The sequence below is a fragment of the Nerophis lumbriciformis genome, linkage group LG22 (assembly GCF_033978685.3).
Source record: "Nerophis lumbriciformis linkage group LG22, RoL_Nlum_v2.1, whole genome shotgun sequence".
NCBI classification, from domain to species: domain Eukaryota; kingdom Metazoa; phylum Chordata; class Actinopteri; order Syngnathiformes; family Syngnathidae; genus Nerophis; species Nerophis lumbriciformis.
In genome coordinates, this window is record NC_084569.2 from 10,309,959 (window position 1) to 10,337,045 (window position 27,087).

The 27,087-nt window shown below is 34.0% G+C and overlaps 1 protein-coding gene across 1 annotated transcript in view; it reads right to left on the reverse strand.

Moving 5' to 3' along the window:
* The window catches only part of LOC133615571 (Na(+)/H(+) exchange regulatory cofactor NHE-RF2), a 74,772-nt gene that overhangs the window by 2,977 nt on the left and 44,708 nt on the right, over window positions 1-27,087 (reverse strand). Inside the window, exons 3-5 of the mRNA XM_061974262.2 lie at window positions 9,727-9,960; window positions 4,183-4,336; window positions 4,007-4,116 (exon numbers count right to left, since the gene is read on the reverse strand). Of these exons, the coding sequence (XP_061830246.1) occupies window positions 4,007-4,116; window positions 4,183-4,336; window positions 9,727-9,960 (498 nt within the window). The remainder of the gene's footprint in view (window positions 1-4,006; window positions 4,117-4,182; window positions 4,337-9,726; window positions 9,961-27,087) is intronic.

Consider the following 27,087-nt stretch of genomic DNA (forward strand, 5'->3'; position numbering starts at 1 on the left):
CATTGTCCCATTTACTCTCTGTAAAGCACCAGTTCCATTGGCAGCAAAACAGGCCCAGAGCATAATACTACCACCACCATGCTTGACGGTAGGATGGTGTTCCTGGGATTAAAGGCCTCACCTTTTCTCCTCCAAACATATTGCTGGGTATTGTGGCCAAAGAGCTAAATTTTTGTTTAATCTGACATCACATGGACAAAGATAAGACCTTCTGGTTAGTGCATGTGCCTCACAATACGAAGGTCCTGAGTAGCCCTGAGTTCAATCCCGGGCTCGGGATCTTTCTGTATGGAGTTTGCATGTTCTCCCAGTGACTGCGTGGGTTCCCTCCGGGTACTCCGGCTTCCTCCCACCTCCAAAGACATGTACCTGGGGATAGGTTGATTGGCAACACTAAATTGGCCCTAGTGTGTGAATGTTGTCTATCTGTGTTGGCCCTGTGATGAGGTGGCGACTTGTCCAGGGTGTACCCCGCTTTCCGCTCAAATGCAGCTGAGATAGGCTCCAGCACCCCCCGCGACCCCAAAAGGGACAAGCGGTAGAAAATGGATGGATGGATGTGGCCAAACAGCTCAATTTTTGTTTCATCTGACATCACATGGACAAAGATAAGACCTTCTGGAGGAAAGTTCTGTGGTCAGATGAAACAAAAATTGAGCTGTTTGGCCACAATACCCAGCAATATGTTTGGAAGGAGAAAAAGTGAGGCCTTTAATCCCATGGACACCATCCCTACCGTCAAGCATGGTGATGGTCTTGGGCGCAGTTGGGTGTTCCAACAGGACAATGACCCCAAACACACGTCAAAAGTGGTAAAGGATTGGCTAAATCGGGCTAGAATTAAGGTTTTAGAATGGCCTTCCCAAAGTCCTGACTTAAACGTGTGGACAATGCTGAAGAAACAAGTCTATGTCAGAAAACCAACACATTTAGCTGAACTGCACTAATTTTATCAAGAGTGGTCAAAAATTCAAGCAGAAGCTTGTGGATGGCTACCAAAAGCGCCTTATTGCAGTGAAACTTGCCAAGGGACATGTAAGCAAATATTAACATTGCTGTATGTATACTTGGGCGGTATAGCTCGGTTGGTAGAGCGGCCGTGCCAGCAGCTTGAGGGTTCCAGGTTCGATCCCCGCTTCCGCCATCCTAGTCACTGTCATGTTCTGTGGTCATGTTATGTTCTGTTGGTTTTTGGACTCTTTTAGTCCCTGTTTCCTTTGTTTTGGTTACCATGTCAAACTTATTAGTTTCACCTGTCATGTGTTCGGACTCACGCACCTGTCACCAATCATGTCTTTATTATTTAAGCCGGTAGTTGCCAGGTAGTCGACCTGGCGACATTACTCTTTATGACTCTGTTTATGCTTTCCATGCCATAGTTCCTTGCTTGACCAAGTAAGTTTTTGTTTATCCGTGTCACAGTAAGTGTTTATTTGTTTCATGCCTATAGTTTACGTCTTAGTGTTAGTTTTGCTCCTTAGCCAAGTTTGTGTCTCTGCCTTGTGCGCGCCTTTTGTTTGCACTTTTTTATCATATAATGAAATCATGTATTTACCTTCACGCGATGTCCAATCCAATTCTTTTGCATCTCGGGAAAACAATCCACGCAGGAAACTGCTCCTTAGTCCAAGTCTTGACAGTCACTGCCCGTTGTGTCCTTGGGCAAGACACTTTACCCACCTGCTCCCAGTGCCACCCACACTGGTTTAAATGTAACTTAGATATTGGGTTTCACTTTGTAAAGCGCTTTGAGTCACTAGAGAAAAGTGCTATATAAATACAATTCACTTCACTTCACTTTTGACCCAGCAGATTTGCTCACATTTTCAGTAGACCCATAATAAATTCATAAAAGAACCAAACTTCATGTAATTGTTTTTGTGACCAACAAGTATGTGCTCCAATCACTCTATCACAAAAAAAAATAAGAGTTGTAGAAATGATTGGAAACTCAAGACAGCCATGACATTATGTTCTTTAAAAGTGTATGTAAACTTTTGATCACGACTGCATATGAAGATGTAGATCATGGGTGTCAAACTCTGGCCCACGGGCCAAATTTGGCACGGATTTCATATTTCATTCATTCACAACTCCTCCAACACGAACATGATTGTTTTAGCACTTTTGGCTTCTTATTAAATAACTTTTTTAAATAGATTCAATCTTGCACGTGGAAACTTTAAGTGTGGGCTTTAGTTGATATAACACTCCCGTTATGGGGTGCATTCTACGCCGGGGGTGCATTATCCGGCACAACACTGCATGGGATTCTGGGTATTTGTTTTGTTGTGTTAATGTTGTGTTACTGTGCGGATGTTCTCCCGAAATGTGTTTGTCAATTGTTTGGTGTGGATCCACAGTGTGGCGCATATTTCTAACAGTTATTTATACGGGCACCGTATGCATTGCATTAACGTGTGTGTGCGTTAGAGATGCGCGGTTTGCGGACACAACCGCGGAGTCCGCGGATTATCCGCGGGTCGGGCGGTTGAAATAAAAAGAAATTAGATTTTATCCGCGGGTCGGGTCGGGCGGTTGAAATAAAAAAAAAAATTAGATTTTAAATAGATTCAGGCGGGTGGCAGTTAAACCAATTCGGAAATATATATACATAGTTAAATGTTGTTAAACACATACGAAAAACGAGCAGGCACCTGCAGCATATGCCACAACAGAAGAAGAAGAAAAAAAAGAGATGGCAACGCCGGCAGCAAACGTGGTACGCGACAAACTAAAAAAGGGAATACTAAAGACCAGGGGAAAAAAAGGCCAGAAAAGTTCAGCGTGGACTCGTTTTTATGAGGTTGTAAATCAGGATGATAGTAATGCTGGCTACGTGATTTGCAAGAGCTGCGACGCTGTTTATGTCTACGACAGTCACAAAACCGGGACATCTAACATGGTGCATCACATTTGTGCAAAACCCCGAACCTCCACAAACACCCTGAGCATGAGCAGTTTCGTCCGCCGTGATCCCAGAAGAGTGCCACAGGATGTTAAAACAAGATAGAACGCAGCTGCCTGCAGCAGTTTGAGTGGCGCGAGCGTGCTTGGAGGTGCGCTCAGCGCGGCTCCCGGATGATTGCGCACTGGTGTGCGTCTGGGCCGTGACAGCGTGGCACGCATTGAATGTCTTTGCTGCATTGGATCAGTCTCCTTTCTTTAACAGGCAAAAGCTTTATAACCTCACTAATGCCTTGCATCGTCTATATTAGATATATAACAACGGGCGGGTGCGGTTTTGATTAAATGTTAGTTCGGGTGGATGCGGATGGTTGACGACTTTTGTGATGCGGTTGCGGATGAAATAATTGCCTATCCGCGCATCTCTAGTGTGCGTACAGAAGCCGCTCATATCTTGTGACTGGGCGGGCATGTTGTTGGAATGTATGAAAAGCAGACGTGACGACAGCTCGTAGAGGACGATAAACGCAGTGCCTTTAAAGCACGCCCCCAAGACTGTGATCCGGGTGGACTACGAGGTATAATGACTCATGAACACCTTCGTTGGATAATGAGGGTTGCCTCAGCTCAAAGCCTGAGTCCCGACATTAATGAACTATCATCCAAGAAAAGATGGCAGCTTGGGCACATCAGATTAGATCAGTGTGTTGCAAACTGAGCAGTTTAAAGTCCTGAATGGTTGGTTTATTCATTGTTATTTTATTTTCAAATTTATTAGCCTGTGGAAAAAGTAAATGTTGATATTTCCCTCAGAAGGCTGCAAATAGAAAAGAGGCATTACATTTTTATTTAAATTGGATTTGATATGCCATTGATCTTTTTTAATTATTATTTGAAACTTGATTTTGCATGTCACTATAAAGTTATATAAGCCTTGCTTGTTCAATATTTAATGCAAAACTTGTTTGGGTCCCTATTAAAAGGTTAATTTGTTCAACCTTGGCCCGCGGCTTTGTTCAGTTTTAAATTCTGGCCCACTCTGTATTTGAGTTTGACACCCCTGATGTCGATGATGAAAGGAAGCAGATATCACACCCACCTGTCTGCCGTTACTACGGACCGAGTTCTTTGACCTGAAGGAATGCGGCGAGGAGCTGCCGTTCGTCAGCGGGCTTGGCGAGCTTTTCGATACGTACGGACCGCTGTAGTCTGTCACAACAACAACAACAAATCAGACATGTGGAAGAACTTCATCCGAGCCACCTTTCGACTCACCTTTGACGTGGCTGACGGTGGGCGTGATCCCTTTCATCTTGAAGTACTCGTCCGTGTCGGGATCCACCACCAGCAGCCACGTCTCGTCGCCGCCTTTCTTGATGAACGCCACCACCTCGCTGTGACGCATCACCTCCACGTTCACGCCGTTGACCTGACGACGGCATAAATTGACGCCATTTACCTGACGATGGCGTAAAGCTGATAAGTTAAGTTAAAGTTAAAGTACCAATGATTGTCACACACACACTAGGTGTGGTCTCTGCATTTCCACTCCCCTTGTTCACCCCCTGGGAGGCGAGGGGAGCAGTGAGCAGCAGCGGTGACCGCGCCCGGGAAGCATTTTTGGTGATTTAACCCCCAATTCCAACCCTTGATGCTGAGTGCCAAGCAGGGAGGTAATGGCTCCCATTTTTATAATCTTTGGTATGACTCAGCCGGGGTTTGAACTCACGACCTACCCATCGCAGGGCGGACACTCTAACCACTAGGCCACTGAGTAGGTCAAAATGATCTTTGGCTATCTTTTTTTGCAGTAGATCCTCAAAAACAGCAGAGCACTCCAGCCGAATGAGGCTCTTTTGACGAGTATTTTTTTGCAACATCCATCCATTTTCTACCGCTTGTCTCTTTCAGGGTCACAGGAGGGCTGGAGCCAATCCCAGCTGCACAGATAGACAACCATTCACACACTGCACTACTTTCCTGTCATATAAAGCATATATGGCAAGTATAATTGTAGTACCGCATTTTCCGCACTATAAGGCGCACCGGATCATAAGGCGCACCTTCAATGAATGGCCTATTTTAAAACTTTGTTCATATATAAGGCACACCGCATTATAAGGCGCACCTTCAATGAATGGCCTATTTTAAAACTTTGTTCATATATAAGGCGCACCGCATTATACGGCGCACCTTCAATGAATGGCCTATTTTAAAACTTTGTTCATATATAAGGCGCACCGCATTATAAGGCGCACCTTCAATGAATGGCCTATTTTAAAACTTTGTTCATATATAAGGCGCACCGCATTATAAGGCGCACCTTCAATGAATGGCCTATTTTAAAACTTTGTTCATATATAAGGCGCACCGCATTATAAGGCGCACCTTCAATGAATGGCCTATTTTAAAACTTTGTTCATATATAAGGCGCACAGCATTATAAGGCGCATAGAATAGACGCTACAGTAGAGGCTGGGGTTACGTTATGCATCCCGTAGTTGTGAGACCCGTTGTGGCTCAATATTGGTCCATATATAAGGCGCACCGGATTATAAGGCGCACTGTCAGCTTTTGAGAAAATTGGAGGTTTTTAGGTGCGCCTTATAGTGCGGAAAATACGGTAGGTCTTCATAAATAGCATGCTATTTCTGCGGATCCACAGAAATAGCCGTTTTTCTGTCATGTTAAGGATCTTCGACGGGCATAATTGCGCTAGGTCTTCTAAAAGAGCAGAGCAAAGGAATTTTGCAATCGGTTCTCAAAAACAGACTAACTTTGCGCCTAGAACAGTCCGGATCGGTTCTTTTCCTCTTTGACGTCCACAGTTTCCGAAAACAATTTGAAAGTGTGGACTCGTCAGCCCACAGCACACTTTTCCACTTTGCATCAGTCCATCTTTGATGAGCTCGGGGCCCAGCGAAGCCGGTGTCGTTTCCGGGTGTTGTTGATAAATGGCTTTGGCTTTGAATAGTAGAGTTTTAACTTGCACTTACAGATGTAGTGACCGACTGTAGTTACTTGACAGTGGGTTTCTGAAGTGTTCCTGAGCCCATGTGGTGATATCCTTTACACACCGATGTCGCTTTTTGATGCAGTACCGCCTGAGGGATCAAAAGTCACGGGCTTGCCGCTTACGTGCAGTGATTTCTCCAGATTCTCTGAACCTTTTGATGATATTACGGACCGTAGATGGTGAAATCCCTAAATTCCTTGCAATAGCTGGTTGAGAAATGTTGTTCTTAAACAATTTGCTCACGCATTTGTTCACAAAGTGGTGACCCTCGCCCCATCCTTGTTTGTGAATGACTGAGCATTTCACGGAAGCTGCTTTTAAACCCAATCATGGCACCCACCTCTTTTCAATTAGCCTGTTCACCTGTGGGATGTTCCAAATAAGTGTTTGATGAGCATTCCTGAACTTTCTCAGTCTTTTTTGCCACTTGTGCCAGCTTTTTTGAAACATGTTGCAAGCGTCAAATTCCAAATGAGCTAATATTTGCAAAAAATACCAAAGTTTATCAGTTTGGACGTTAAATATCTTGTCTTTGCAGTCTATTCAATTGAATATAAGTTGAAAAGGATTTGCAAATCATTGTATTCTGTTTTTATTTACCATTTACACAACGTGCCAACTTCACTGGTTTTAGGTTTTGTATTATCTTCGATTCAAACAGCAGAGCGGTCCTGTCACATAGATGATCTTTGACTAAGAATGTTGCAGTAGCTCTTCAAAAAACAGTAGATTTCTCCTGATATTTCGAGGATATTTGACCTACAATGTTTGCAGTAGGTCTTAAAAAAACAGCAGAGCGCTCCTGTCAAATAGAGGATCTTGGAGTCGGTACACACTCTAAGCCAAAACCTTTACTTTTCATGTTGCGTTAGTGACAGGTGCTACAGTATTCCATTCAGTAAAGCTCCGTCCTTTTTGGTACAGATTGTCCAAAAAGGTCCCAATTTCACAAGAAAAGCTTGTTGTGAAAAATGAGTTGGAATTTCACATGAAAAAGGTCCCAATTTCACAAGAAAAACTTGGAATTTTGGCGGTATTATAATAAAAGTTGTCATTTTACTCAACGTAAGTCAAAATTTTAGAAGAATACGGAACATTTGTGCAATATTATGATAAAAGCTGGAATTGTACTCAATAACAGTCGCAATCTTACAAGAAAAGCTTAAAATGTTGGCAGTTTTATGAAAAGAGTCGTAATTTTACTTGGCAAAAGTCACAATTTTATAAGATAACTAACATTTTGGCAATATTATCATAATAATCGGAAATTTTACTTGGTAAATGATGACAAAAGTCATCATTTTACTCAAAAATGTTTAGTTTTGTATGCTCATTAAATCAACAAAAAAATCCCCACTTTGGAGCAATGTTCACGGACTCTAGTATTTGACTCTCTATTACATGCAATGGTTTTTCCGTATTGGGACCATGATTTATGTCCTGACTTGTTCACCGGTCCTCATATGGAAGGTACTTTTCCTTGTTGATGTCTCAAGAAGGATAGAAATACAAGAACACACACACACACACACACACACATTCTTGTATTTGTTACCTTCTTGAGACCTACAAAAAAATGCCTCCCTCTTTAGGACCACCCTTTCTAGATATATAAAGATGTGTATTTACAACATTAATAATATATACATACTATGCAAATATAAAAACGCTTGTTGTGAAAAATGAGTTGGAATTTCACAAGAAAAAGGTCCCAATTTCACAAGAAAAACTTGGAATTTTGGCGGTATTATAATAAAAGTCGTGATTTTACTCAACGCAAGTCAAAATTTTAGAAGAAAAACGGAACATTTGTGCAATATTATGATAAAAGCTGGAATTGTACTCAATAACAGTCGCAATCTTACAAGAAAAGCTTAAAATGTTGGCAGTTTTATGAAAAGAGTCATAATTTTACTTGGTAAAAGTCACAATTTTATAAGATAACTAACATTTTGGCAATATTATAATAATAATCGGAAAAATTATGACAAAAGTCATCATTTTACTCAAAAATGTTTACTTTTGTATGCACATTAAATCAACAAAAAAATCTCCACTTTGGAGCAATGTTCACGGACTCTAGTATTTGGCTCTCTATTAGATGCAATGTTTTTTCTGTATTGGGACCATGATTTATGTTCTAACTTGTTCACACCTCCTCATATGGAAGGCTATCCATGGAATCTGAAGCCGTTTGAGGCCGAAGACTGGACGGTTCCGCGGTCAGTCACAGAACATAGAACTACATTTAGAACATAGTCCTACACACTACTGCAGTACAAGTGCTGCTGTCTAGACTTTGTCCTCGGTGTGGCAGGCACTTTTACAAATGCAAAGTTCACCATGAACACAAATTATTAATGTGTCTCCTTGGTTTCAAAGCTGGTGTCACATGTCTTGTGTTCTGGTGTGGACCTTCATAGTGCTGCTGTCACAAATTAAAAAAAAAGGTGGTAAAAAGGTGCATGTGCAGACTGAGCAGGTCATTCAGGGGCAAAGTAGATGACAATAAAGAGTTTGGTCGTCCATTTTGTCACGGCATCAGAAGCAAACGGCAGGTTTTTTTGTGTTTTTTAGCGTGACAACAGGTGTCATGTTTTGTGCCTCCATTTTGTCACCGCTTCAGAAGCAAACAAGCATGGTTTTTTTTGGCGCAACAACAGCAGGTGTCATGTTTTGTGCCTCATTAACACACTCATGACAATGCACCGACTTCTCTGCCATAATTAATATGAGCTGCACAGGTCTGCTTCTCTAGGGAATCCTCTTAGGAAACACCTGAGCTGTGTGTGTGTGTGTGTGTTCTTGTATGTCTACCCTTCTTGAGACATCAACAAGGAAAAGTACCTTCCATATGAGGACCGGTGAACAAGTTAGAACCAAAATCATGGTCCCAATACAGAAAAAACATTGCATCTAATAGAGAGCCAAATACTAGAGTATGTGAACATTGCTTCAAAGTCAGGATTTTTTGTTGATTTAATGTGCATACAAAAGTAAACATTTTTTGAGTAAAATGATGACTTTCGTCATAATTTTGCCAAGTAAAATTCCGATTATTATTAAAATATTGCCCAAATTTTAAAGTTTTCGTATAAAATTGTGACTTTTGTCATGTAAAATTACGACTCTTTTCATAAAATTGCAAAAAATTTGAAGCTTTTCTTGTAAAATTGCGACTGTTATTGAGTAAAATTCCAACTTTTATCATAACATTGCACAAATGTTCAGTTTTTCTTGTAAAATTTTGACTTGCGTTGAGTAAAACCACGACTTTTATTATAATACCGCCAAAATTCCAAGTTTTTCTTGTGAAATTGGGACCTTTTTCTTGTGAAATTCCAACTCATTTTTCACAACAAGCTTTTTTATATCTGCATAGTATGTATATATTATTAATGTTGTAAATACACATCTTTATATATCTAGAAAGGCTGGTCCTAAAGAGGTAGGCATTTTTCGGAGGTCTCAAGAAGGTTTTCATTAAGAATGTCATAAATAGCACAGAACATGTAGGATGTTTGGAACTTCTTTCAACAGTATGAGATATTATTGCAGTTTGGCGTCTGACGTACAGCCGGAGAGGGCAAAGGTCATGGGAACGAGGGGGGGTGGGGGGGTGCTGTGTGGCTAAAACTGCTCATGATGATCTTTTATTTGTGGAGGAGAGACTTCATATTCAGAACTAAAATATTAAACCATTACAGCCTTATAGAGGATCTTTGCCTAGCACTTTTTAATAGGTCTTTAAAAAAAACGAACTTCTTGTTGTCATGATAAACAAACTTGAGTGTGTCCTATACCTCAACGATTCGGTCCTGAGGTCGTAGTCCGGCCTGGTCCGCAGGCGAGCCGGCGTCCAGCAGGCGGATGTACTGGCCAGGTCTGGACCGATGGCTGTGTAGGTTGAAGCCGTAGCGAGTGTCCGCCCGCACCAGGTGGCAAAGGCGGGGAGCAAACTCTGTGGGGTCGCCGTGGAGCCTCGACCGGGCTTGGTGGGTGGTTGTGGGGGCTTCTTCCACCTGTGTCTGCACCGCCTGCGAGATTGACATCGCCAGTTAATTGTCAAGAATGAGTTTTCACACTCAGGATTGTGTTGGTGGTCATTTACGAAACCCAAAACCAGTGAAGTTGGCACGTTGTGTAAATGGTAAATAAAAACAGAATACAATGATTTGCAAATCCTTTTCAACTTATATTCAATTGAATAGACTGCAAACGTTCAAACTGAGAAACTATATATTTTTTGCAAATAATCATTAACTTAGAATTTAGTGGCAGAAACACATTGCAAAAAAGTTGTCACAGGGGCATTTTTACCACTGTTACATGGCCTTACCACTGTGTTACATGGCCTTTCCTTTTAACAACACTCAGTAAACGTTTGGGAACTGAGGAGACACATTTTTGAAGCTTCTCAGGTGGAATTCTTTCCCATTCTTGCTTGATGTACAGCTTAAGTTGTTCAACAGTCCGGGGGTCTCCGTTGTGGTATTTTAGGCTTCATAATGCACCACACATTTTCAATGGGAGACAGGTCTGGACTACAGGCAGGCCAGTCTCGTACCCGCACTCTTTTACTATGAAGCCACGCTGTTGTAACACGTGGCTTGGCATTGTCTTGCTGAAATAAGCAGGGGCGTCCATGATAACGTTGCTTGGATGGCAACATATGTTGCTCCAAAACCTGTATGTACCTTTCAGCATTAATGGCGCCTTCACAGATGTGTAAGTTACCCATGCCTTGGGCACTAATACACCCACATACCATCACAGATGCTGGCTTTTCAACTTTGCGCCTAGAACAATCCGGATGATTATTTTCCTGCGGACACGACGTCCGCAGTTTCCAAAAACAATTGGAAATGTGGATTCGTCAGACCACAGAACACTTTTCCACTTTGTATCAGTCCATCTTAGATGAGCTCGGGCCCAGCGGGTGTTGTTGATAAATGGCTTTCGCTTTGCATAGTAGAGTTTTAACTTGCACTTACAGATGTAGCGACGGACTGTAGTTACTGACAGTGGTTTTTTGAAGTGTTCCTGAGCCCATGGGGTGATATAATTTACACACTGATGTCGCTTTTTGATGCAGTACCGCCTGAGGGATGGAAGGTCCGTAATATCATCGCTTACGTGCAGTGATTTCTCCAGATTCTCTGAACCTTTTGATGATATTACAGACCGTAGATGGTGAAATCCCTAAATTCCTTGCAATAGCTTGTTGAGTAATGTTGTTCTAAGAGTTCCATTCAAATATAACACAACGATGAGGTCATCATTTCTGTTAAACGACAAAGTGTGAGTCATGGCTAGTGGTGCTTAGTTTAAGTGTGTGTTTCCTCATTTGTTCTATATTTGTTTTAATTCATTCTATTTGACTTCCCATTTGCAGCACATCACTGTCAGCACTCCCAAGCACAGATGAGGATATTTATAGCATTGGTATAATTGGGCCTTCATGTCCGTGGTGCAATTACAGTGATTTACCACCCACACACTGCTGCTATCACCTGCCAGGTATTATATGCACTCTACTTCACATTCTCTGCAACATGCACGATTATTTATTATTCGTCAAAGTTTCAATGTGAACGTGTGCTTGGACTTCTTCATCTTAGCTTACTTTGGTTTGGAACACGAAACACTGGTCTGGATGTGTTTGTGTTAGATAGTAAAGTAATAAATAAAGTAGAATTATTACCATAATTATATTTTAAATATTTTAAAGAAAATTTACAAATATTACAAATTATAACATGATCTTAAATGTAACAGTATAAGGAAAATATTGACATTTTTGTGAGAATTTTATTGCAAGAACAAGTTGTCTTCAAAATAAAAAAAAGTCAAAATATTCAGATAAATGCTGTGGATTTAATAGGGAAAACTTTTCATTTAAATGGAGGATTTGCAATTTGCAAAAGCCAAAATATTGCAAGAACATGTTTTTATAAAAAAAAAAAAAGTCCAAAATATTGAAATAAAAACCGGTCATTTTACAACAAAACACGTATATTGCAGAACAAATGGCTAAATATTGATATATTAAAGGAATAGTTTTAATTTTAGAAGAAGGACATTTGTCATTTCAAAAGGATATGTATTTGCAGTATCATAAGTTGGAAAAAAAAAGCCATATTAGTGAAAAAAGTGGTAATTTTACAAGAATGACATTTAAATATTTTAAGAAAAAATGTAAATAAAAATAAACATTTTATATAAAAAGCCATCATTTCACAGGAAAAAGTCCTAATATTGGAAAACAATTCAAACCATTATGAGAATAAAGTTAATAATGAATAAAGTCTGTGTCTAACAGACAAATCAATCAATTAGGAACATGAAGTCCAACTATTATGAGAAAATAAGTCATTTTTACAAGAATAAAGTGGTAATTCTATGACGGAAAAGTAGAAATATTACCATAAATAATATTTTAAAGAAAATTGACAAACTTTACAAAATATATTAAGATCTTAAATGTTACAGTACAAGGAAAATGTTATTGTCATTTTTGTGAGAATGACTTCACACTATGGCAAGAACAAGTTGTCTTCAAAATAAAAAAGTCAAAATATTTTCATTTAAATGAAAAAGCCACTATATTGCAAGAACAGGTTTTTATTTTAAAAAAAGTCCACAAATATTGAAATATAAAGCTGTCATTTTACAACAAAACTATGACGGAAAAGTAGAAATATTACCATCATTTTTTAAATAATATTTGAAATAAAATTGACAAACTTTACAAAATATAACAAGATCTTAAATGTTACAGTACAAAGAAAATATTATTGACATTTTTGTGAGAATGACTTCACACTATGGCAAGAACAAGTTGTCGTCAAAATAAAAAAAGGCAAAATATTGTCATTTAAATGAAAAAGCCACTATATTGCAAGAACAGGTTTTTATTTTAAAAAGTCCACAAATAATGAAATATAAAGCTGTCATTTTACAACAAAACACCTGTACAGCAGAACAAAATGGCTAAATATTGATAAATTAAAATAATAGTTTTTGTTTTAGAAGAACATTTATCATAGGATGAAAAAAAAGCCATATTAGTGGAAAAAAATAGTATATTTGTTTACAAGAATAACACTTAAATATTTAAGAAAAAGGTCGAAGAAGAATAAGATTTTTACATACAAAGCCATCATTTCACAGGAAAAAGTTCTAATATTGAAAAACAATTCAAACCATTATGAGAATAAAGTTAATAATGAATAAAGTTTGTGTCTGACAGAAAAATCAATGAATTAGGAACATGAAGTCCAACTATTATGAGAAAATAAGTCATTTTTACAATAAAGTGGTAATTATGACAGAAAAGTTGAAATATTACCATAATTTTTTAAATAATATTTTAAAGAAAATTTACAAACATTACAAAAGATAACAAGATCTTAAATGTTACAGTACAAGGAAAATATTATTGTCATTTTTGTGAGAATGACTTCACACTATTGCAAGAACAAGTTGTCTTCAAAATAAAAAAGTCAAAATATTTTTATTTAAATGAAACTATATTGCAAGAACAGGTTTTTATTAAAAAAAGGTCCACAAATATTGAAATATAAAGCTGTCATTTTACAACAAAACACCTGTATTGCAGAAAAAAATGGCTAAATATTGATAAATTAAAATAATAGTTTTTGTTTTAGAAGAACATTTGTCATTTCAAAAGTTGCAGTATCATAAGATGAAAAAAGCCATATTAGTGGAAAAAAATAGTATATATTTTTTTTACAAGAATAACACTTAAATATTTGAGAAAAAATTTGAAGAAGAATAAGATTTTTACATACAAAGCCATCATTTCACAGGACAAAGTTCTAATATTGGAAAACAATTAAAACCGTTATGAGAATAAAGTTAATAATGAATAAAGTTTGTGTCTGACAGAAAAATCAAAGAATTAGGAACATGAAGTCCAACTATTATGAGAAAATAAGTCATTTTTACAATAAAGTGGTAATTCTTTGACGGAAAAGTAGAAATATTACCATAATTTTTTTAATAATATTTTAAAGAAAATTGACAAACTTTACAAAATATATCAAGATCTTAAATGTTACAGTACAAGGAAAATGTTATTGACATTTTTGTGAGAATGACTTCAGACTATGGCAAGAACAAGTTGTCTTCAAAATAAAAAAAGTCTAAATATTGTCATTTAAATGAAAAAAACATGATATTGCAAGAACAGGTTTTTATAAAAAAAAAAAAAAGTCCACAAATATTGAAATATAAAGCTGTCATTTTACAACAAAACTATGACGGAAAAGTAGAAATATTACCATCATTTTTTAAATAATATTTGAAATACAATTGACAAACTTTACAAAATATAACAAGATCTTAAATGTTACAGTACAAAGAAAATATTATTGACATTTTTGTGAGAATGATTTCACACTATGGCAAGTTGTCTTCAAAATAAAAAAAAGGCAAAATATTGTCATTTAAATGAAAAAGCCACTATATTGCAAGAACAGGTTTTTATTAAAAAAAAGTCCACAAATATTGAAATATAAAGCTGTCATTTTACAACAAAACACCTGTATTGCAGAAAAAAATGGCTAAATATTGATAAATTAAAATAATAGTTTTTGTTTTAGAAGAACATTTATCATAGGATGAAAAAAAGCCATATTAGTGGAAATTTTTTAAATATTTGTTTACAAGAATAACACTTAAATATTTCAGAAAAAAGTTGAAGAAGAATAAGATTTTTACATACAAAGCCATCATTTCACAGGACAAAGTTCTAATATTGGAAAACAATTAAAACCGTTATGAGAATAAAGTTAATAATGAATAAAGTTTGTGTCTGACAGAAAAATCAAATAATTAGGAACATGAAGTCCAACTATTATGAGAAAATAAGTCATTTTTACAATAAAGTGGTAATTCTTTGACGGAAAAGTAGAAATATTACCATCATTTTTTAAATAATACTTTAAAGAAAATTGACAAACTTTACAAAATATATCAAGATCTTAAATGTTACAGTACAAGGAAAATGTTATTGTCATTTTTGTGAGAATGACTTCCCACTATTGCAAGAACAAGTTGTCTTCAAAATAAAAAAGTCAAAAATATTTTCATTTAAATGAAAAAGCCACTATATTGCAAGAACAGGTTTTTATTAAAAAAAAGTCCACAAATATTGAAATATACAGCTGTCATTTTACAACAAAACTATGACGGAAAAGTAGAAATATTACCATCATTTTTTAAATAATATTTTAAAGAAAATTGACAAACTTTACAAAATATATCAAGATCTTAAATGCTACAGTACAAGGAAAATGTTATTGTCATTTTTGTGAGAATGACTTCACACTATTGCAAGAACAAGTTGTCTTCAAAATAAAAAAGTCTAAATATTGTCATTTAAATGAAAAAGCCACTAGATTGCAAGAACAGGTTTTTATTAAAAAAAAAAGTCCACAAATATTGAAATATAAAGCTGTCATTTTACAACAAAACTATGACGGAAAAGTAGAAATATTACCATCATTTTTTAAATAATATTTGAAATAAAATTGACAAACTTTACAAAATATAACACGATCTTAAATGTTACAGTACAAAGAAAATATTATTGACATTTTTGTGAGAATGACTTCACACTATGGCAAGTTGTCTTCAAAATAAAAAAAAGGCAAAATATTGTAATTTAAATGAAAAAGCCACTATATTGCAAGAACAGGTTTTTATTTAAAAAAGTCCACAAATATTGAAATATAAAGCTGTCATTTTACAACAAAACACCTGTATTGCAGAAAAAAATGGCTAAATATTGATACATTTAAATAATAGTTTTTGTTTTAGAAGAACATTTATCATAGGATGAAAAAAAACCATATTAGTGGAAAAAAATAGTATATTTGTTTACAAGAATAACACTTAAATATTTAAGAAAAAAGTTGAAGAAGAATAAGATTTTTACATACAAAGCCATCATTTCACAGGACAAAGTTCTAATATTGGAAAATAATTAAAACCGTTATGAGAATAAAGTTAATAATGAATAAAGTTTGTGTCTGACAGAAAAATCAAATAATTAGGAACATGAAGTCCAACTATTATGAGAAAATAAGTCATTTTTACAATAAAGTGGTAATTCTTTGACGGAAAAGTAGAAATATTACCATCATTTTTTAAATAATATTTTAAAGAAAATTGACAAACTTTACAAAATATAACAAGATCTTAAATGTTACAGTACAAGGAAAATGTTATTGTCATTTTTGTGAGAATGACTTCACACTATTGCAAGAACAAGTTGTCTTCAAAATAAAAAAAGTCAAAATATTTTCATTTAAATGAAAAAGCCACTATATTGCAAGAACAGGTTTTTATTTTTTTTAAAAGTCCACAAATATTGAAATATAAAGCTGTCATTTTACAACAAAACTATGACGGAAAAGTAGAAATATTACCATCATTTTTCAAATAATATATGAAATAAAATTGACAAACTTTACAAAAATATAACAAGATCTTAAATGTTACAGTACAAAGAAAATATTATTGACATTTTTGTGAGAATGACTTCACACTATGGCAAGTTGTCTTCAAAATAAAAAAAGGCAAAATATTGTCATTTAAATGAAAAAGCCACTATATTGCAAGAACAGGTTTTTATAAAAAAAGGTCCACAAATATTGAAATATAAAGCTGTCGTTTTACAACAAAACACCTGTATTGCAGAAAAAAATGGCTAAATATTGATATATTAAAATAATAGTTTTTATTTTAGAAGAACATTTGTCATTTCAAAAGTTGCAGTATCGTAAGTTGAAAAAAAGCCATATTAGTGGAATTTTTTTTTTTTTTTTTTACAATAATAACACTTAAATATTTAAGAAAAAAGTCGAAGAAGAATAAGATTTTTACATACAAAACCATCATTTCATAGGACAAAGTTCTAATATTAGAAACAATTCAAACCATTATGAGAATAAAGTTAATAATGAATAAAGTTTGTGTGTGACAGAAAAATCAATGAATTAGGAACATGAAGTCCAACTATTATGAGAAAATAAGTCATTTTTACAATAAAGTGGTAATTCTATGACGGAAAAGATGGAAGGTCCATAATATCATCGCTTACGTGCAGTGATTTCTCCAGATTCTCTGAACCTTTTGATTATATTACAGACCGTAGATGGTAAAATCCCTAAATTCCTTGCAATAGCTTGTTGAGAAATGTTGTTCTTAAACTGTTGGACAATTTGCTCAGGCATTTGTTCACAAAGTGGCGACCCTCTCCCCGTCCTTGTTTGTGAATGACTGAGCATTTCATGGAAGCTGCTTTTATACACAATCATGGCACCCACCGGTTCCCAATTAGCCTGTTCACCTGTGGGATGTTCCAAATACGTGTTTGATGAGCATTCCTCAACTTTATCAGTATTTATTGCCACCTTTCCCAACTTCTTTGTCACATGTTGCTGGCATCAAATTCTAAAGTTAATGATTATTTGCCAAAAAAAAAAAGTTTATCAGTTTGAACATCAAATATGTTGTCTTTGTAGCATATTCAACTGAATATGGGTTGAAAATAAGTTGCAAATCATTGTATTCCGTTTATATTTACATCTAACACAATTTCCCAACTCATATGGAAACGGGGTTTGTAGATGAGCTCGGGCCCAGCAAAGCCGGCAGCGTTTCTGGGTGTTGTTGATAAATGGCTTTGGCTTTGCATAGTAGAGTTTTAACTTGCACTTACAGATGTAGCGACCAACTGTAGTTACTGACGGTGGTTTTCTAAAGTGTTCCTGAGCCCATGTGGTGATATCCTTTACACACCTTTATTGCTTTGTGATGCAGTACCGCCTGACGGATGAAAGGTCCATAATATCATCGCTTACGTGCAGTGATTTCTCCAGATTCTCTGAACCTTTTGATGATATTACGGACCGTAGAAGGTGAAATCCCTAAATTCCTTGCAATAGCTGGTTGAGAAATGTTGTTCTTAAACTGTTCGACAATTTGCTCACGCATTTGTTGACAAAGTGGTGACCCTCGCCCCATCCTTGTTTGTGAATGCTGCTTTTATACCCAACCATGGCACCCACCTGTTCCCAATTTGCCTGTTCACCTGTGAGATGTTCCAAATAAGTGTTTGATGAGCATTAGTCAACTTTCCCAGTCTTTTTTTCCACTTGTGCCAGCTTTTTTGAAACATGTAGCAGGCATCAAATTCCAAATGAGCTAATATATGTCAAAAATATCAAAGTTTTTCAGCTCGAACGTTAAATATCTTGTCTTTGCAGTCTATTCAATTGAATATAAGTTGAAAAGGATTTGCAAATCATTGTATTCTGTTTTTATTTACCATTTACACAACGTGACAACTTCACTGGTTTTGGGGTTTGTGATTTTAACTGAACTTCAAAATACAATTAATAATTTTCCTAGAAAAAAGGTGCGATTTGACCTCCCTTTGAACAATTATCAACAACAAGCCTCCCATGCCAAACTCGACTGCATTCTGCAGTTTGGTCTTGCTTCTGTGATGAAGTTCAGAGTAAAAAAAATGTATCTATAAAAGTTCCCACCATACCCGAAACCAAACTTCCTGTGTGGACGTCCCCAAATGCAACACAGCATGTACATATGGTTCCATTTCAGCCTCATGAATCCCTTCTGATTCTCCTCATCCTCACTCAATGTGTCCTTGCCAGGACCGGAAAGACAATATAAAGTGTTTAAAAACGGGCCACCTTGATGCCAGAAACAAGCACGGGAGAGAAGGAAGGAAAATGTGCAAGGAGGGAGTGTGTGTGGGGGAGGTGACGTCTAATTAGATGCAGCAGGAGAATTGCAAGAGACAATTAGAACAATTGAAAAGAAATGTAAGATTGGGCAAAATGACAGAACTCCTGTTAGCTTGCACAGCTGGGAGTTATTACATGTGTGTATGTGTGTGTGTGTGTGTGTGTGTGTTCTTGTATTTCTACGCTTCTTGAGACATCAACAAGGAAAAGTAGCTTCCATATGAGGAGGTGTGAACAAGTGATGACATAAATCATGGTCCCAATACAGAAAACCATTGCATCTATCAAAATGAGGGTGGTCCCAAAAAAAGAGGGATTTTTCAAATTGACTGTGTCGGTTTTAAAAGTGCTCCCCCTCTGGTCAACATATGTAATAACAAGTGTGTGTAAGAAATTGAAATGTGCCCCCTTTGGCCAAAATTAATTTAAAAAATCAAATAAATATGTATATAGAGACATACTGTAATAACTTGAAGTAAATAAGGAAGATTAAAAATCAATTACAAACAAAAAATCTAAAAAAAAAACTAAAAGCAGTTTTTTCAGTGTGTCGACTTTTTGTCTTATAAAATTGGGAACAATTCCTCATATTCTTTCTGCTTCTGTAATATTGCAATATTTTCTCGTAAGATTATTCCGTTTTTTATGTCAAATTATTACTTTTTAATGCAAAATGGTGACGTGTCATACAAAATTCTGACTTATCACAATATCGCCAATTTTTTTGTTGTTCTTGTAAAATAGGGACATTTTTGGAGTAAAATTATTCCGATTATTATTATAATATTGCCAAAATGTAAAAGTTTTCTTATAAAATTGCGACTTTTGTCGAGTAAAATTATGACTCTTCATAAAATTGCCAACATTTTAAGCTTTTCTCGTAAAATTCCAACTTTTATCATAATATTGCACAAATGTTCAGTTTTTCTTGTCAAATTTTGACTTGCGTTGAGTAATATTACGACTTTTATTATAAAATTCCGATAATTATTAAAATATTGCCAACATTTTAAACTTTTCTTATAAAATTTTGACTTTTGTCGGGTAAAACTACGACTCTTTTCATAAAATTGCCAACATTTTAAGCTTTTCTCGTAAAATTGCGACTGTTATTGAGTAAAATTCCTACTTTTATCATAATATTGCACAAATGTTCAGTTTTTCTTGTCAAATTTTGACTTGCGTTGAGTAAAATTACGACTTTATTATAAAATTCCGATAATTATTAAAATATTGCCAACATTTTAAAGTTTTCTTATAAAATTGCGACCTTTGTCGAGTAAAATTACGACTCTTCATAAAATTGCCAACATTTTAAGCTTTTCTCGTAAAATTGCGACTGTTATTAGGTAAAATTCCAACTTTGATCATAATATTGCACAAATGTTCAGTTTTTATTGTTCAATTTTGACTTGCGTTGAGTAAAATTACAACTTTTATTATAAAATTCCGATAATTATTAAAATATTGCCAACATTTTAAAGTTTTCTTATAAAGTTGTGACTCTTGTCAGGTAAAACTACGACTCTTCATAAAATTGCCAACATTTTAAACTTTTCTTGTGTGTGTGTGTGTTCTTGTGTTGCTACACTTCTTGAGACATCAACAAGGACAAGTACCTTCCATATGAGGGGGTGTGAACAAGTTAGAACTGAAATCATGGTCCCATTACAGAAAAACCATTGCATCTAATAGAAAGCCAAATACTAGAGTCCGTGAACATTGCTCCAAAGTCAGGATTTTTTGTTGATTTATTGTGCATACAAAAGTAAACATTTTTTAGTAAAAGATGACTTTTGTCATCATTTTACCAAGTAAAATTTCCGATTATTATTATAATATTGCCAAACTGTTAAAACTATCTTAGAATTACGACTCTTTCATAAAATTTGCCAACATTTTAAGCCTTTCTTGTAAAATTGCGACTGTTATTGACTAAAATTCCAACTTTTATCATAATATTGCACAGATGTTCAGTTTTTCTTGTCAAATTTTGACTTGCGTTGAGTAAAATGACGACTTTTATTATAATAATGCCAAAATTCTAAGTTTTTCTTGTGAAATTGTGACATTTTTCTTGTGAAATTCCAACTCATTTTTCACAACAAGCTTTTGTATATTTGCATAGTATGTATATATTATTAATGTTGTAAATACAGATCTTTATATATCTAGAAAGGGTGGTCATATAAAGAGGTAGGCATTTTTCGGAGGTCTCAAGAAGGTATAAAATACAAGAATGTGTGTGTGTGTGTATGAGAGAGAAGGGATGCAAGGCAACATAACCTTTCTGCACCCCATGGTCACCCCCTGATGTCTGGCTGCCATCTATCATCATCATCATCTGTTACATCCCGTCACCTTTTGCTCACTTATCTCCCAACACGCACGCTTGTGCAGAGAAGATAGCCATCATTGTTATCAGCATCGGGACATTATTACTCTCTGTGTCAAAAGTTCCACGTAGGAGGCGGAGGAACAGCTGGAGGTGCTCGGAAAAACACCCCAAAAAACACATTGCATGAATGTAGCTCGACTGAAAACAAAAGCACATGGGGCGGAAAAAGAAGCTCTTTATACACTTTTACACGTCCACAGTTTACACACAAACAACACACTCGTTACGCAACACCATGCACTTTCAAAAGGGACATCTCATACATTTCCTTTAATCGCCATCATACTTTATGTCACTTTCTGACTGTGGAAACATGCCCGACTCTTCGCCTCTTGTGTTTACATCACACACAACAACAACAACCACGATGCACACCACCTGGCAGCAATTTGAATTCCAACACACAAGTGGTTAAAAGTACTGTCGATGAGGGGGAAAGGTTGGTATTTGTACAAAAATACAGCCAGGCTCGTAAAAAAATAGCCACACTATTATGAGGAAAAAGTCTAAATATCACGAGAATAATTATTTTTAGTGGAAAAAAGTGTCAAAAATAATATTACAAAATAAAATGTAATTGGAATTTTTCGTCAAAATATGATGTTATTATTTTTTAGAAAAAAAGTAACTAAAAAAATAGCCACAATATTGTGAGGAAAAGTCAAAATATCATGAGAATAATTATTTTTACTGGAAAAAAGTGTCAAAAATAATATTACAAAATAAAATATAATTGGAAGGGACAAGCGGTAGAAAATGGATAAACGGATATAATTTTTTAGTCAAAATATGATATATATATATATTTTTTTAAAAGGAACTAAAACAATTGCCGCAATATTATGAGGAAAAAGTCAAAATATTATGAGATTAATTATTTTTAGTGGAAAAAAGGGTCAAAAATAATATTACAAAATCAAATATAATTGGAAGGGACAAAATGGAAGAATGGATGGATTTTTTTAGTCAAAATATATATATTTAGAAAATAAAAGGAACTAAAACAATTGCCGCAATATTATGAGGGAAAAGTGAAAATATCATGAGAATATTTTTAGTGGAAAAAAGTGTCAAAAATAATATTACAAAATAAAACATAATTGGAATTGTTCATCAATATATGATGTTATTTTTATTTTTTTTAAATAAACTAAAAAAAATAGCCACAATATTGTGAGGAAAAAGTCAAAATATCATGAGAATAATACTTTTTACTGGAAAAAAGTGTCAAAAATAATTTTACAAAATAAAATATGATTGGAAGGGACAAGCGGTAGAAATGGATGGATGGATGGAATGTTTTAGTCAAAATGTGATGTTATTTTTTTTTTTAAACTACAAAAATAGCCACAATATTATGAGGAAAGAGTCAAAATATCATGAAAATAAATATTTTTGTGGAAAAAAGTGTCAAAAATAATATTACAAAATAAAATATAATTGGATTTTTTTTGGTCAAAATATGATGTTATTATTTTTAGAAAAAAAGTTACTAAAAAAAATTGCCACAATATTGTGAGGAAAAAGTCAAAATATCATGAGAATAATTATTTTTACTGGAAAAAAGTGTCACAATAATATTACAAAACAAAATATAATTGAAGGAACAAGCGGTAGAAAATGGATGATGGATGGATTTTTTTTAGTCAAAATATGATTTTTTTTTTAAAGGAACTAAAAAAATAGCCGCAATATTATGAGGAAAAAGTCAAAATATCACGAGAATAATTATTTTTAGTGGAAAAAAGTGTCAAAATAATATTACAAAATAAAATATAATTGGAATTTTTCGTCAAAATATGTTATTATTTTTAGAAAAAAAGTAACTAAAAAAATAGCCACAATATTGTGAGGAAAAAGTCAAAATATCATGAGAATAATTATTTTTACTGAAAAAAAAGTGTCAAAAATAATATTACAAAATAAAATATAATTGGAAGGGACAAGCGGTAGAAAATGGATGGATGGATGGATTTTTTTAGTCAAAATATGATGTTATTTTTTTTTAAAGGAACTACAAAAATTGCCACAATATTATGAGGAAAAAGTCAAAATATCATGAGAATAAATATTTTTTGTGGAAAAAAGTGTCAAAAATAATATTACTAAATAAAATATAATTGGATTTTTTTGGTCAAAATATATTATTTTTTAGAAAAAAAGTTACTAAAAAAATTGCCACAATATTGTGAGGAAAAAGTCAAAATATCATGAGAATAATTATTTTTACTGGAAAAAAGTGTTACAATAATATTACAAAATAAAATATAATTGAAGGAACAAGCGGTAGAAAATGGATGATGGATGGAATTTTTTAGTCAAAATATGATTTTTTTTTAAAGGAACTAAAAAAATAGCCGCAATATTATGAGCAAAAAGTCAAAATATCACGAGAATAATTATTTTTAGTGAAAAAAAGTGTCAAAATAATATTACAAAATCAAATATAATTGGAATTTTTTGTCAAAATATGATGTTATTTTTAGAAAAAAAAGTAACTAAAAAAATAGCCACAATATTGTGAGGAAAAAGTCAAAATATCATGAGAATAATTATTTTTACTGAAAAAAAAAGTGTCAAAAATAATATTACAAAATAAAATATAATTGGAAGGGACAAGCGGTAGAAAATGGATGGAAAGATGGATTTTTTTAGTCAAAATATGATGTTATTTTTTTTTAAAAGGAACTACAAAAATTGCCACAATATTATGAGGAAAAAGTCAAAATATCATGAGAATAAATATTTTTTGTGGAAAAAAGTGTCAAGATAATATTACAAAATAAAATAAAATTGGAATTTTTTGGTCAAAATATGTTATTATTTTTAGAAAAAAAGTAACTAAAAAAATAGCCACAATATTGTGAGGAAAGTCAAAATATCATGAGAATAATTATTTTTACTGGAAAAAAGTGTCACAATAATATTACAAAACAAAATATAATTGAAGGAACAAGCGGTAGAAAATGTATGATGGATGGATTTTTTTTAGTCAAAATATAATTTTTTTTTTAAAGGAACTAAAAAAATAGCCGCAATATTATGAGGAAAAAGTCAAAATATCACGAGAATAATTATTTTTAGTGGAAAAAAGTGTCAAAATAATATTACAAAATAAAATATAATTGGAATTTTTCGTCAAAATAAGATGTTATTATTTTTAGAAAAAAAGTAACTAAAAAAATAACCACAATATTGTGAGGAAAAAGTCAAAATATCATGAGAATAATTATTTTTACTGGAAAAAAGTGTCACAATAATATTACAAAATAAAATATAATTGAAGGAACAAGCGGTAGAAAATGGATGATGGATGGAATTTTTTAGTCAAAATATGATTTTTTTTATTAAAGGAACTAAACAAATAGCCACAATATTATGAGGAAAAAGTCAAAATATCACGAGAATATTTATTTTTAGTGGAAAAAAAGTGTCAAGATAATATTACAAAATAAAATAAAATTGGAATTTTTCGTCAAAATATGATGTTATTATTTTTAGAAAAAAAAGTAACTAAAAAAAATAGCCACAATATTGTGAGGAAAAAGTCAAAATATCATGAGAATAATTATTTTTACTGGAAAAAAGTGTCCCAATAATATTACAAAACAAAATATAATTGTAGGAACAAGCAGTAGAAAATGGATGATGGATGGAATTTTTTAGTCAAAATATGTTTTTTTTTTTTAAAGGAACTAAAAAAATAGCCACAATATTATGAGGAAAAAGTCAAAATATCACGAGAATAATTATTTTTAGTGGAAAAAAAGTGTCAAAATAATATTACAAAATAAAATATAATTGGAAGGGACAAGCGGTAGAATAATGGATGGATGGAATTTTTTAGTCAAACTATGATGTTTTTTTTTTGTTTTTTTTAAAAGGAACTAAAACAATTGCCAATGACGAAAAAGTCAAAATACCATGAGAATAAATATTTTCTTGTGGAAAAAAGTGTCAAAAATAATATTACAAAATAAAACATAATTTGATTTTTTTTGGTCAAAATATGATGTTATTATTTTTACAAAAAGAGTTTCTTTAAAAAAATAATCTTGCAAAAATAATGTCATATTTATCAATTTAAAGTCCAAATATTATAAAGGGGTATTTTTAGTAGGGATGCAACGATTATTCAATTACATTGATTAAAGCAGGGGTCCCCAAACTTTTTGACTCGGGAGCCGCATTGGGTTAAAAAATGTGTCCGGGGGCCGAGCTGTATATATATATATATATATATATATATATATATATATATATATATATATACATACATACATACATACATACATACATATATATTAAAGCTTCGATCAATCGTTTAATGAGTGTTACTAATGAAACTGGAGAAAATCTAGTCCGCATGGAGTGCCTGGAACTTTAAATATACATACGACAACGTTTCTGCACGACCGCTGCAATAAAGCACACATGAGAGCGGGGGCGTGTGGGAGCTGTGATCTGTGTGGCGGCAAAGATACAAAGTTAAAAAAAAAAGTGTATTTTTAAATTAAAGCACACATGTCATAGGTGCAGTTTCAATGTGAAAGAAAATGAAAGTTAAGGGAAGCAGAAACAATCTTTGTTTATTTAAAGTATTTTTGCTAAAATTTACATTGAGGCTATAAAGTCTGTTTTAATCAATTATTCAAACATACAAATTTCTAGGTCACTCGATTACTAGAATAATCGATAGCTGTAGCCCTGATAATATGAAGAAAAAACATAAGTTCTATGTCAAAACATTTTAAGAAAAAAAACTTGGAAAAAACAAGAAACTACAACTTACATTGATTTTTCAATGTAAGTTCAGAAACTGGGTATAACACATGGCACACTGACAAAGCTTAACCTATTGTTACTATAACAATCTACAAGGTTAATATAGGTTGCTTCTCTTTCTTCCTCTCCATTTTTCTGCATTATTTCGTATCTCTAGTTATCATTACGTATATGTATTGTTGCATTTGAACAGCTGTATTGTTGATAATAGAGGTAAATTATGGGTATTGTTCATTATCAAAAGCGCTATTTCTATTGGTATTTGTATTGCTCCATTTATAGTGTAATAATGCTCATTGTCATTTCTGTATTATTTTTTATTTTCGCTAACTGCTTATTTGCTATCACTTTTACCATCATATTTGTACATGTCGTATTTGCTGATGTTGCTCTATTGTTGTTGCTGTTGTTGTTTTTGTCTCTGTCTTATCCCCCTCTTGTCCCCCCAATTTCCCCCTCTGTCTTCCTTTTTTTATCTTCCTATCCCCTCCTGCTCCGACCCGGCTGCACCAAATGATAATATAAATACATTTAATAAAGTCAAATACAAATAAGGCAACAAGAGAAATATCCTACACTTCTCTTTTGTAAAGTAAATCTGAACAGCCAATACGGGCATCTACATCAACTATATGATTTGCCTGAGAAGCTGGACAGGACAAAAAAAAAAAAAAACCCAAACCCAAAAAACATAGATTTTTCAAAAAAATTACAAAAAGGCTAAGAATTAGACGACAATGTCAGCTTTTTATAATAAATAATTAGAAAAAAAAAAGGTCATTGCATTGGCGCTGTTAGGCCTATTTTAGGGGGGCTCAAGCCCCCCTAAAATATTCTTAAGCCCCCCTAAATAATTTGGTGTTTTTTTGTTTTTTTTTTACAAATAAATGCCGACATATTCATTATAAAGTGGCCCAAATATGAGTTTAAATAAATAATCATATAACCTGTTATTATTCACTCAGTTTCCCCTCACTTCGTAGCGTAAGGTAGAGAGCCCCTTTCATGCGTCGGTATCCAATCCATTCCACTTGTTCATATAGAAAATGCCCACATCACTCAAATTCCAGCCCGCATTTTCTCTGCGACCTTGCTTGCGGTCCTGCAGGTGTACGAAGCACATTATCTTCCTTTACAATGAGTGAAGCTGCACAAAACCTTGTGTGTGCAATTGTAAA